This window comes from Chroicocephalus ridibundus, chromosome 17, assembly GCF_963924245.1.
Source record: "Chroicocephalus ridibundus chromosome 17, bChrRid1.1, whole genome shotgun sequence".
Lineage (NCBI taxonomy): Eukaryota > Metazoa > Chordata > Aves > Charadriiformes > Laridae > Chroicocephalus > Chroicocephalus ridibundus.
Window position 1 is genome coordinate 6,751,182 of NC_086300.1, and position 13,533 is coordinate 6,764,714.

General features: G+C 45.0%; 1 protein-coding gene across 3 annotated transcripts in view; it reads right to left on the minus strand.

Moving 5' to 3' along the window:
- Positions 1-13,533, minus strand: part of MYO1D (myosin ID) — a 172,046-nt gene that overhangs the window by 124,072 nt on the left and 34,441 nt on the right. For all 3 annotated transcript variants that reach the window (XR_010073613.1, XM_063354968.1, XM_063354969.1), the window contains 10 exons: positions 9,986-10,194; positions 9,040-9,133; positions 7,868-8,033; positions 6,277-6,330; positions 5,230-5,325; positions 4,045-4,161; positions 2,594-2,797; positions 1,296-1,441; positions 1,095-1,209; positions 224-394 (listed from right to left, as the gene is read on the minus strand). Coding sequence is in view for 2 of the 3 variants with exons in the window: in XM_063354968.1 (XP_063211038.1) it covers positions 224-394; positions 1,095-1,209; positions 1,296-1,441; positions 2,594-2,797; positions 4,045-4,161; positions 5,230-5,325; positions 6,277-6,330; positions 7,868-8,033; positions 9,040-9,133; positions 9,986-10,194 (1,372 nt within the window). In the remaining variant the exon portion in view is untranslated. The remainder of the gene's footprint in view (positions 1-223; positions 395-1,094; positions 1,210-1,295; positions 1,442-2,593; positions 2,798-4,044; positions 4,162-5,229; positions 5,326-6,276; positions 6,331-7,867; positions 8,034-9,039; positions 9,134-9,985; positions 10,195-13,533) is intronic.

The following is a 13,533-nucleotide window of genomic DNA, read 5'->3' on the forward strand; positions in this document are numbered from 1 at the left end:
CCCTCTGCCGGATCCGGGCCCGCCCGAGGCGCGACCTAAACCCAGAGCAGACTCCGTAATTAGGAGCTGCTGCTGCTGCTGCTCTCAGGCACTTCATTTCACGCTCGAGGGTATCGATTCCAACCCCAGCAAGTCTTTTTCCTTATTCTGCTGCATCTAAAGAAATAGAGAACGTATCACGCAGGAAAGGAAGCAAGTTTTGAGAATACAGAGGAGACATTACCTTTCTGCTGGAGAAATGAGCGTGCTTCCCCAGCTTGTTATTAAGAGCCTCGAGGAACATCTCGTCTGTAACTTTTCCAACATTCATGCAGGCATCGTCCAGAATGGCAATGATCCCTTTGTGCTGCTGCTCTACCAGGTCGACAATGACCTGGTTGTTAAAGTAATCAATCTGTAAAACACAAAGAACGGGTATATTTGTGACTTTGGAGAGAGAAGTACCAGCGCTGGCCACTGATGAACAGTACCGTGCGTCTGGCAGAGAGAACGGGGCCCACCATTCACAGGAGGAGCAATCAGCTTTCAATCCGTTGCTCACCAACTCAAAATTAAGCAGGCTACTCTACACCGAACAGCAGAGCGGGCCATCCCTCATTCACCTCACATTCATCTCAAGATCTCTGCTAAAAATCAGCTGCAACAGAATCCACTTTAAAAGGTCTTTTAACATACAACTGTGCACAGTCACCACAGTGAAAATTGCACACCTTGTCATTGTGAAAGGAATTTGAACAGGAGAACTCAAGATTTTTACACTGGAATATCTATAACTACACAAAACACACAAGCACTCTGAACAGAAACACGCGGGGATATGTGTGACATCCCGGAGATGCCACAATATGCTTTAACTCAGACCTGGAGTCATTTATTTTCCCACACCATGGCAAGCAAAGCAATGTTCTGAGACGATTGCTTAGCTTCTTCCACAGCCTGACTGCCAGACAGCACGTCTGACAGTACAGCTGGCGTGGACACAGATGTCCTATCGACTTCGACAGGAGCGTACATGTGGGGCAACTCTGGATCTGGGACTTCTACTGGTACACTGACCTCAAACCGCCCTCTCCCTCCTCTGCCAAATCACTCACATGCTTCCAGGGAATTCCCTCTCGCTGGTACTCTTCCTGCTCCTGCTTTAGAACCAGCTGAATAAAGAGCTGCTGTAGCTTTTCATTGCAGTAATTAATGCAAAATTGCTCAAAACTGCAAAAACATAAGGAAAAAAGCGATGAGTTTTCTCACACAGGAAAGGCAAAGGCCCAGCACTGTGCTTCAACAACGTGGCTCACCTGTTATTGTCAAATATTTCAAAGCCATAGATATCCAGGACGCCAATGACCGTGTTTTTCCCATGTATTGTAGTGTCATAGTTCTTCACTTCAATCACATCATTGATGTGTGTCACAATCCAACAGAAGAGGCGCTCGTATATGGCCTGCCAGGAAACAAATACTGAGGATTTTTGCCTGCATCTGTCTCGGTTGTTTCCGGTAAATGCCACACGTGGTGCTACAAAGTGTAATTCAAGATCCTGCCCTAACTACACAAAAGCTACGAATACCATTCTGCTAAAAGCGAACAGCTACTGACAAGAAGAAAATATTCTCTGAAAATATTTTTTTTTCTTTCATCCAAAACTCATTTACATGAAGCCTAAATCGCGGTGAGGTCACTAGGTACAGTGGTTCCCTTCATTTGAATCCAGTCTCCTTTTCAGCTGTCTAATAACTTCCATAGCTGAGAGTAATTTAACAATATTGAGGAGCAAGTGAGAGTTCAGTTATAGAAACCTAACAACTGAACACAGCGGCAGCAAAATATTCCTCTTCACCTTTCAAAATGAAAATGTTCCGTAGGCATAGGTACCTTCGCAGTCTGCATGTTCAAAACGTACTGCCAAGCTGTGCAAACATAAAATCTTAGGAAAAAAAGTCAAGTTAATAATCAAGGATCTTCATAACTTCATCTGTTCTTCTCTTGTCATTTGATTTCTTAGCAAAGGAAGGACAATTGTCATTCCTTCGGTCATCAGTATCCACCTTTCCAAAAGAGAGACAGCATTTTGGGTCTCCAACCTGAGTTCTAGATGTTACAGCTCCACTCTCTGCTCTTTGAATTTAACTCCTAAGTGAAGTCAAGAATCGTATTTCCCAAAACACTCAGCCCTGTACGCTGTATTCCTCTTGCAGATGCCAGCAAGCCGGGCTGGCGGCTCCCTCCCCTCCCGCGCGCGCCGCAAGCGCTGCTGGTCGTGGTGCGGGCTGTGTCGCAGCCAGGGAAGGGGCTGTGCTGCAACCCCCCACAGAACACAGGGGCGCACACATTCAGAAATAAATCCGCATGAAGTACGGACTTCCTGTGTCTCAGCAAGCGCTATACTTATTGATCCACCCAGGAATCCTGTTGGGACCCCAGCACTGAAAAAATGTGCTACTACGAAGGCAATTCAATAGTGAATGCTCTCCTCAGGCATTTCCATTCTTTGCTGCACCAAGTACAACTCAACCAAAAGGCAAAAGCAAAAGAAATGCATCTGAGTTACTGTCACATACAAAATTGGATGCAAAGAAAGGAAATTTAAACTCACTTTTGCAAAGGCATCTCTGCCGTAGGTGGCTTCTTGTTCGGTATGTTGTTTGTCAATGACATCCCGACCGGTAGCTACAGTCCGAAACAAAAGCGCCTTCTCCACCATTTCAGATTTTGTTGACAGCAAATCTGCGATGATCGACACAACCTTGCCATTTTCTATTACAGGCGTATCACCATCCACAGAAAACTTCAAGTTCCCCTGCAAGAAGTAGCAAGAAAGTAGATTTCTCAATCTCTTTTATTAATATGAATCAGTACATCCCGAGTCCATCCATGTTCCACCTGCTGTTCAAGGCAGTAGATCTCCTAACACAGAAGGGTGGGCCTTGCACATCCACCTACCCCCAAAGCTCCAACATCGGTGGAAGCAGCAAAGCCCCAACAATGGTGGAAGCAGCAAAGCCTGACTCAAAAAACAGCATTCCAGCTCAGTGTTCAGCTCAGCTTTGGAAAAAACAATACACCAAACACTTCCAGAAGTTTAATCAAACACTGTCTCAAGATTCAGAGTCTAGTGATGGGAAATGACATTAAGTATGCAAACGCTGGATGTAGCATTTCGTCTCCACTGCAGCTCGCCCCAGAAACGCTGGGCTGCCGTTCTTACTGCGACGCTGCTGCCCACAAAGGTGATGTGAATATTCTGGGGGAGCTGAGAAGTCAGCACGGCTGATGGGGCTGGACTGACAGCGAAGGTTCCTTACTGAACACCTGCCGTGCCTGGATTAAGCAGCAATACCGCTGCGTTGTTCGTGGGAGCGGCCTCACACCCTGACTCCATCCCTTCCCCAGCCTGGGGAACAACTACTCCAAGGAGGAGGAAAAGGAAAAAAAAAAAAAAAGGAAAAAAGCTACCTTTTTCTCTGCCACCTTCCTCCTGCCCACCTGCGGTGGCCCTCTCCTCAAGGAAAAGAAGATCTGAGGTACGAGGACACTGCGCAGGGGAGGAGACTCTCTGGGTCCCAGGAGAATATGGGTGAAGGAAGGATTTCCTTAGCAGCAGAATGCAGAGAATTGAGAGGTCTCCTGTACCCGGCTGTGCTCAAGCCTCCCCCATGAAGTACCATCCCTCCAGCAAGTCCCAGTGATGATGGTGAGGGTAAAAGGGGACAGAAGGATAGCGAGGCAAGAGCTCCCTACCCCTCACTGCCAAGCCCAAACAATTCCTTCCATTCCTTTTCAGAACATTTAACAGCTCCCAGGACTTCGTGATATGTCTGTCTTGGGATCTGGAACATGCAAGAATACATGTGATCCTCCATCGTTACTGCAGCGTCCTATTTTATCAAGGAATCTCACTCACCACTGGAAGGTGTACACTTTTCCAGCCAAAAGATCTTCCAAGTGCTTCTGCAGCAAGAAAATTAGAGCTGCTGGAAGTACAAATGTATTGTCTGACCCCTTCCTGAAGAAGGGCCTACTCACACCTGCGGGCAGGGAGCTTACCAAGTGAAGAATGGCGGCCACAATTTTGTAGACAGTCTGAATCTCCTCTTGCTTGAAGCCTATCACTTTCATGGCATCAGCTACCGCTTTGAACTCTGCACCATCGTTGATGGAACACTGAGGGGAAAGAGATGTTTGGGACACGAGGAGCTTAATGGAAGCCAACTGTGAGAAAGCAAAGATTTTGCAAGCCCATGGGAAATAGAAATGTACTTTGCTATATTTCAGATGCAAGACGCTGTCATGAGATTTCTCAATTTATTCTAACGCCATACCGGCTGCTTGCCCGCTGAACCCACACTGGACACACATGCAATGTGGACACACCAGCACTGAGATACAGAAATCCATCACAGCATCATTAAATAGCTCAGTACCTTCCCAGTGGAATTTATCGTGAAAGAGTAAAGCAGCGCAGTCACAGACCCTCTAAGAAGCTGCACAGCACCAGCAGAACATTTCTGATCACCAGCTTTCTCCAGATGAGCCTCTTGCCCCCTCCCAGTCATCTGGGTTTGTTTTCACTGCAGATTTCTAGAGAAACTGATCAAGGCGTCTGAGAAGGTCAGTGGGGTTTTTTTTGCCAAAGAGCATCTGAAGAAAGCAATTAGGAAATCAGGGAGCCTTTTCTCCGGACCCTGCTTCAGAGGGACGACACTAAGGACAACTCCAGACGTATTTAAAGTGTTCAGGATCTTGTTGTCCTAAAAACTTTAGGGGTTTGTTCCCTTCTTTCCTGCTCAGAGGCCCCCTTGAGTATAAGTCAGACATGAAGAATGAATGCTTCGGCAACTTAAAAGCTCCTAATATAATAATAATAATAAAAAAAAGAATCCTTACGGCTTTTTGGTACAGAAAGCAGCTTAAGTCACCCATGAAGCAGGAAAGGTCTGTCGCTGGTAATGGCTCAAATATCTATGCTTGCATTTATTAACAAAGGTGATGTCTCTCCTACTACATTTGAGTGGTTTTTATAAGCAGACACAAGTGCAGTACGCACAGGTACACACAGGCTTGTCCTCTAGGGCCAGAAACTCCATTAAAAATAGCTCAGTGGTGTCACCTTTCCATAAACATTGTAAATATTGGTCTCAGCTTCTGCTAGCTCAGCAGTACTTGAAGTCTTTCAAGAAGCGTTTACAATTTTAAGACGAGTTACCTCTAGCTCCCTGACAACACCCTCACCTTTATCTGTGCTCCGGGACAGATATAGCTGTACGCAGACGCATCCTTCTGAAGATGTAGAGAACGTAACATCTGGTCAGAACCCCCCTGCAGGAGCTGTACAAAGAGTATTTTAAGAAACAGTGAATGAAAAAAAAAGAAGATAAAATCCTTCCTTTTTCTGTTTCTTATTCATCTGCTCAACAAGAAAAATCGTAAAAACATTAAATCACTGCTACAGAAGAATCAGCTACGGTATCTGGAGTCACAAGCACAACACGTGCTGAACACACGGTCTGCATCGCTGTGGGGCCCTGACCACCAGTGAGAGGTTGCCTCAGTGACTGTCCTCTTGAGTGACACAACTGTTCAGAAAACAAGCCTGAACCTCTTCACGGACCAGACACGTTTACATCGGTGACACGCCACAGATGTGTCTTGGCAAGCGCATTTACCTTCTCTGCCATACGCAGAGACCTTCCAATACGGAAGCGACACATTCACGAGCGAGATGCTGACATGCCATCACGGAGTGCTGAGTAAGCGGGGGAAAAAAAATAACCAAACCTATGTTTCCCTCACTGCAAAACTGAGAATAAAGGTTATACTAATAGGCCGACCATTTCCCCCAAAGGGCCCACAAGGGAACCACCATACGATATGGAAGACATTAAAAAGAACATCCCCCCCCCCACCCAAAAAAAAAAAAAAGTCAACTTGGTGTCATAAAATTACTTCCATATGGACTGGAGGCCTCAAGAGAAAACAGAGGGATTAGACTTACTACAAATAAAACAGTGAGTCAAAGTCCAATATTTGTTTAGTTAGCCTCCTTTTAAGTTTACAAATGTGTTAATATGGGACTGGAGGATAGAAAAAAGTAAATCTTCCCATGCTCCTTCCCCAGACCAGGCCTCTTCAAAGAACTGATGAACCTGAGATCACCCAAGATGCAACACCAAGGGAACCCTTTGCAAAACACACGGCAGGGTGAAAGCTTTAAATATTTTGCCTATCGTGCCTGGGAAACTTAAGAAAAGTCATTTGTTTCAGCAAAAGTATACAAACCTGGTAAAAAGAATGAAAGCTTCGTTCTCCCGGCTGTTGCACAATCACACGAGACTGGCGGGGGAAAATACAAAGATAGGTATTTCTGGGTGTGGACAGCCCAATTCCCCCCTCCCCTGAGACACCGATGCATCGGTTCAGCACCGCTAGGACACCTCCAAAGCAATCTTATCTTACAGCAAGTCTGCTAGGAACGTCATTAGCTAGGCACGACCACGGAGTTTGAAGTCTATAATCAAAAAGACCATCTTGTGTAACAGCTGCAATGTCCTACTTCCGCCCAGGAATCCCACGTGGCGACTACAGAATTGCTTTCATGGAAGAGTCCAATAAAACGGCATTTCAGTTTGTTATTTGATCGTCGGCAATGAAAAACAGGACGCTGTGACTACAAACAAAGGCGCCATGGGCCATGGTAACCACTTTACAACCCCAGGAGAGGCCGACCACCAGCACCAGCGAGCGCCCCACTCCAGCACAAGGGCATTGTTTTAGGGAGCAAGCGACAGCTCCATCTGCAGAGCACTCCTTCCAAATCAGCGTAAAACAGCACAAAAATAATCAAACGCTAAACGCAGCAGAAATTCAGTCAAGAAGCAACACATCCTTATTTCATGCTACAAGTCTGACCTACGGAGAGTGACAAAGGACGTGCTCCTGCTGCAAAGCAAAGTGAGTGTTTGTTCACTGCTTGTGTTGGGATGGGAACCTCAACTGCTGTCAAACGGAAACAACTTTAACTCGGTAGAAGCCGAGACTGTGAAAGAATCGGTCAGGATTTCAGTCACTGCAGCTGCAGCCCCACCCCTTTTCTGCAGGCCAGTATCACGTGTTAAATGTTTGGGTTTGTTGGTTTGTTTTTTAAAATAAAGTGTTTATTCTGAAAATAGACTTCAGGGAAATCACGGGAAGAGTAAAAAACACAAACAAAAAAGCATGTTAGCAGATGTGGTCAAACATGTAAATTAAAGCCAGGCATGTCTCTCACACATAACGAGAACGGTTAATAGATCAAGCCCACTTTCTCTACAGAGTTTTACATATTCCAATGTTTTCAGGCACCACTTAATGACATGAAAAAAAAAAAAAAACTATGTTTCAGATCACTTGGAATATATAAAAACAAGCTACTAAAAGATCACACAAGGCTGGGGCATTATTCCAGAAGAACACTTCTCAAGCATACGGGTGCTACTTACAGACCTAGATATCTTCTCCTTTTATTCACCAGTGAGATCTCAATGCGGGAACTTATAAAGAAGGAGTTTTATAGAGTTAAATTAATCTCAGCTTTTATTCTGGATACAAAGTTCATACACCTATACGCTCGCAAGCTTTGGAGAAAACCTCTAGTCCCTTACACAGGGAGCTCTGAAAGCAAAGTCACAGGGCGCTGCCGGGGCTTCAGCAGCAGTTCAGTTACTTACAGTAATCCTTGGAGAAAAATAAAGCCCTAGATTTAAATGAGAGTCTGCGCCCTCGTACGTAACATAATGACACACCACATCTGAACGGAACATCTTCTATTGGCAGCACATATTACAAAAGTAACTACATCAAAGCCTCTAGCTCTGAAGTGAGCGTGGCTTACCTTTTCTAGTAAGTAATTATTGATATGCCCACCTATCGGGTCTCCTTTAAAATCAAAGTTGATATCCATATATTTTCCAAACCTGCTGGAATTGTCATTACGGTTTGTTTTGGCATTGCCAAAGGCCTCTAGCACACAGTTGGATTTCAGCAGTATGTTCTTCACTCTGTAGCACAGAGAAACGGAAAAGAGAACAGGGTAAGCCCAGACTTGTATACTCAAACCATGGAATTTTTTTTTGCGGGCATTTCCAGAGAAGAATTTAGTAACAGCAGAGATGCTCTTGGATGATGTATTTGGCAGATGTGTATGACATTAGCAATCCCGTGGGAAATCAGCTGGGAGCTTCTGGTGACGTTCCTTATTGCCAAGCACATGGGAACCAAAGACCAGATCCCCCCACTGAAAATAGCGTCAAAAGTTCAGTTCCTTGCAGATGTAAGTTTTGAAATCAATTCCTTGGACTCTCTTGCAAGTAATTGTCAAAATTTTTGTTGGGGCAGATACTAGGTCTGTTTCAGCAGAAAGTCACATTCTTTGCTCAAAACCTTTTACTCTACGGCTGACAGGCATATTTTGCAATTCAGGAGCACGCAAGCCTGAAAGGTCACGGAATACGCTCCTTGCACTCACCATGCTATTCTAACATACACGTATTTCAGGCAATTTGCCACAAGAAACATGATTTCTAGATACTGTTTTTATTTTGAAAGTTCAAACTTTTCTACGTGACTTTAGAAATCGATATTGAAAAATTCTCGGAGTAAACATAGTATCCGAAGAAATTACGTAAATGCTGTAAAATCAACATGCAATTAATACAAGAGACCACCTAATAACATGGTTAACAAGGGTTTTAAACAGAAAGAGGGGAGATTTAGATGAGATATTAGGAAGAAATTCTTTGCTGTGAGGGTGGTGAGCCCCTGGCCCGGGTTGCCCAGAGAAGCTGTGGCTGCCCCATCCCTGGAGGGGTTCAAGGCCAGGTTGGACGGGGCTTGGAGCAACCTGGGCTGGTGGGAGGTGTCCCTGCCCAGGGCAGGGGGTGGCCCTGGGTGGGCTTTAAGGTCCCTTCCAGCCCAAACCACTCTGTGATTCTATGGTGCTACACAGTTCGCAGAGAGAGATCCGTAAACAAAACAATTTCCCTTGTTTTTCTGCTAAGCCCTTACCTTTCCACCTCCGCTCTCTGCCCGGGGTTGGTAATGGCTGCTATGTACTGCATAATGTATTTACTGGCCTCAGTCTTCCCAGCCCCACTTTCACCTGAGGGCATAAATACAAAGATGACACAACAGATCAAAAAAAAAAAGCAAAGCAAATCACTGAACAGTAGATCTTATTTCTACCCCGACAGCGTTTGGGTTTTTTATTATTGTTTTTTTTTTTTTAAAGCAATCTTACTGGTGGTTTTGAATATTTTCTAAATATAGCCATAACCCTGCCTGGTTGTTGCTGCTGTGCTGACTTCGGAGCAGTTATGATGTAAGATTTCACAGGTCGGTAGAAGGCCTGGCACACAGAGGATCAAAAGGAATATTGTTAGAGGAGAAAGAGTGGCATGCAGAGGCTTGGCTAGCAGCAGTGCCGGGAACTGCAATACAAGAGGCTTCTGTTCCGCGCAGCATCTCGGGTCTCTCGCTTTTCAGAGCTGCTAAAGCACGGGAACATCAAGGAAACGAAGTGCCAGGATCCAGATAGCGACCGTTCATGGTACAAGCACTGCTCCCACTGTTAGAGCCACCACAAGCAACCAGTTCGGCCATCGGAACAGAGAACATCAGTCATCTAAGGGACAAAAATCAGCAGTTCTCCACAGAGAGCCAGGAGCCCTGTTCTCACTGATCTCCATCCAGGCAGGCGGAGCCAGCAGAGGACTCAAGTTCAAGTTATCACCTTGCACACAGATTAAGCTAATGACTGACACCAGCTCTTGAATTAGATAAGAAATAATTGCTAAGGTCTGCACACACAGATTCAAATGCAAATAAGCAGTTTTTAAGATTAATGAAGTTCCCTTTTCTAAAATGCTGTCATTAGCCAAATCATTCTTCTTTCTCTGCCAAGGATTTCAAAAAGATCAAGTGTTCATCATAATGAAAAGCCCTTTCAGCTTACCTGATATTACAATACAGGTGTCTTTTGATCGCCTCTTCATCGCTTTGTAAGCGGCATCAGCGATCGCAAAGAGGTGAGGAGGCCTCTCGTACAGTTCCCTTCCTTTGTACTGCTCAATCATGTCACGCCCGTAGATGTTCAAGTTCTTGTACGGATTCATGGAAACAACCACCTCCCCAATAAATGTATAAATCCGTCCTTTTTCAAACCTACGCAGGATGAAGCAAAAGGGAGGAAGGGAATTAGACAAACACAGAGATTCAGAATATGCCTTCCAAGTAAGCTGCCCGTTTTATCAGGTGAGCTCTTCAATCCATCGTTGTATTGCAACATTATAATAAAACATTGACTACAGCCATTAGCTGACGAACGTGGCCGGGATGGCACATTACCATATTATGTAGAGACGTGATGTTACAAGGACTAAGAACTAGGGCTAGCGTTGAATCTTACCACCGACAAAGGAAATTTCTACTGCTGTTTCACTTAGAGATGCATGACCGATCAGATCACTGAGCTACAAACGCCGACCATATCTCTGAGTACGGCAAAGTTTGCTTTGCCGGTGCAATCAAGCCGGCTTGCTGCACATTCAGGTATTTCTGTTGCCATTAACATGCTACCGGAAATGAATGTTTCTAAGAAATTCTTTAGCAAGGTTTAAGTTACTAACTATAATTTACTGTTTCAACAATTGACAATGAGTTTGTGCTGAGTTCATATAATCTGCTTCATAAAGGGGATTTAAAGGCAAATTCTTTTTTCACATTCTAAGCTCTCCGTAGCCCAGCTCAGGCCAGAGAAGCAGAAGTTTTGAAGCCACTCACTTAAGAGGCCTAATCACATTAGCAAGAAAGTAAACAAAGATACAAGCCAAGAAGGAAATTACAGCCTTTCAGCTCCAGCAATTACCTGCCATTCCATCCTTTTCGCTAGAAGGCACTTTGCTATCAGCGCTGCCGCTAAACCACAAGCGAACGCTTTTCAAGAAGGTGTGAAAACAACCCCAGACTACACCTTTCCTAAACCCTACCTGGTCCTTAGCAGTCTTTCTGCAAACCAAACAGAAAACAAAAAAAAAAATTAAAAAGAAGCGTTTAGGTTAAAAGATGTTTCCAAAGAAATTCACATTTTATGCGAAGTTATCTAGCAGAAGAGCACAGAAGGAATTTCAGATTAACAGCCGAAGAATTCATACAGCATTTGTTTCTCAGGAGGAGAAAGGACGACAGCAGATTTCGAGATCAACACACAAACTATGGCATTTCTCCCATTAAATACCTGCCTGCACCCTGTATTTAAACCTTACAACATTAGATGGCACCATAACACCTCTACGGAGTACAGGGGCTGCCCTAAGCCTTCATGGACTCCGGCACAAATTCTAGCATTACTTTATTGAATTTATTACCACCCCCATGTGGTGACAGGCTTGACATTTTCTATTGTTCATTTGAGAATTTTCTGCAGCATCTTGGCAGCGTTCGTTTTTAGCAGGTGTAATAAGACTCAAGAAATACAATCTAGCCACCAGCATTCCACTTCCCAAAAGTGATTTTGCCTCTAATTGCAGCTTCCTCCAGAAACGCTTCACAAAAAAGACACAAGAATTGCAAGACATCTTTTTGTTCCTGCATTCAGTTTGAACTGAAGACAGTCCTGATACGCATTTCCCAAAACATTAGTGAGCTTAAAGTGCAAAGATATTTTATATTTTAGAGATACGCGCTGTTTGAAAGCTACCAAAAACGTTTTAGAAAAGACAAGGCCATTAGAATTAGCAATACCAACCACAGCTCAGTAGCTAACTATTGTAACAAAGATGACGGATAACCCATAGGCAGCAACACTAAGCAACTGGCATGCAAGCCTGCTACGGAATACAGAATCACAGCCTAATTCTTAAAAAAACCCCACTTTATTCACTGGGAAACCAGAAGATGGACTTAAGTACGTAGGAAGCCTCACACATTCAGTCCTTGTCATTTGCCGGCTCTAATTGTAATTCTTGGAAGCACAAAGCAGTCGGGAAGATACCAAACAGGCAGCAGGAGACATTGTGGGTGCAAAGAGATCGGATACCAGGCTGCTCGCCTTCTGCCCTCTCGGGAGCACAGGGGACTCTACATATACATAGGAGAGCTCAAGAAAACCCAAACACACACAGCGCTGTTTCTGTTCAGGAGATCAAATCACACTGGGACATACATATGTAATGGAAACCATTGCAAGGGCATCAAAACCAGCAGAATGCTTCCCATCTTTTTGGAGCGGGGCCACCTGAAAAGGCACGTTGCCCGCTGGAGAACATATAGACTGCTCTCCAAAAGTCACGGCATAGCACACAACCGCCACTAATGGCACTATTAATGATACAAATAAAGATACAGCAGTTTCTGGAGAAGGTTTTAAGCCCCACTGTACTGCCAGATGCACAGCTGGAGGGTTCATGTCAGCACAGAGAGGTTACAGGGGTTTCTTTTAGCTGCAGAGAAGAAAAAAAACAAAAGGACATCCCTACTGAAGTGTCGTGCCAAGTCACCATCACAGTACCCAATACTCCGACCTCTTCCCTAAGTAATGAATTATGTAAACTTTCAGTAGCAGAGCCCAGTTTAAGTTTCCTCCCGTGACAGTTCAGTGTCCCCGACTGCCTCGTAAGCAGAACCTACAGATTTGCCCCCGCCAGGAGCCCTCGCCCGGGCCACAGCCCGGCTCTGCACCTCTCACATACAGCAGTTGGACGTCGCCCGCTTGCTCCCCCGACAGCTCCGGGCTCGGGCCACAGATCTCCCATTTGGCCTCCAAGTCCAGTCTTAAAAGGTTTTACTAGACCTTGACGAGTTGCGTCTTCAACCTCTGTGGCAAATGGCAGATGGAGACGAGGGAGAAGGATCCATCTCCAGGCATCTCTCAAGCTTGCCTTTAAGGATACAGAGTTTATGAACAACTGACATCCCCGCTTACCTCTCTGTTCATTCTTTCTTTACCCTCTTAGCACCAGAGTTAAAATTCCAGAGCTGTGCTTAGATGTTCCTAAAAGGAGCTGTTGCTCCTCGCCCCTCCGTGCTGATAAAGCCTCTTTTCACCAGGCAGCGCCGCTCCGCGCAGCAGCAGGCCAAGAACAGCAGAGGCTGTTTTCCTCGCTGCGTTGCTTCCCTCTGAGATTCTTGGTTTTCCTTGCCCAAGAAGAGCTCATGAAAACTTAAGAAAACAAGCGAGGATGGCAGTCCGAACTGGGAGGTACAAGGGGCGTTAAATCTGCTCTTTTTCTGCAAGGCAAGGTCACAAAACCAGATGATGAAGCTTTGCGGTGCTTTTCGGAAGGGCTCATCAAATCGGGGCACGCACTCCATCAAGGGAAAGCTCAGCAACATAAAGGTCGGCGTAATCATTTCAGTACTGAACGTATAACACAAAAGAAGGGATTTTTGTTATTAAAAGCGATCTATGGCACGCTTGATAAAAGGAGCCCCTGTACTGACTCCCAGGGGTCAACATCCCCACGGTCAAACCTCATCTCATGAAAATCACATCATCTTGTGCGG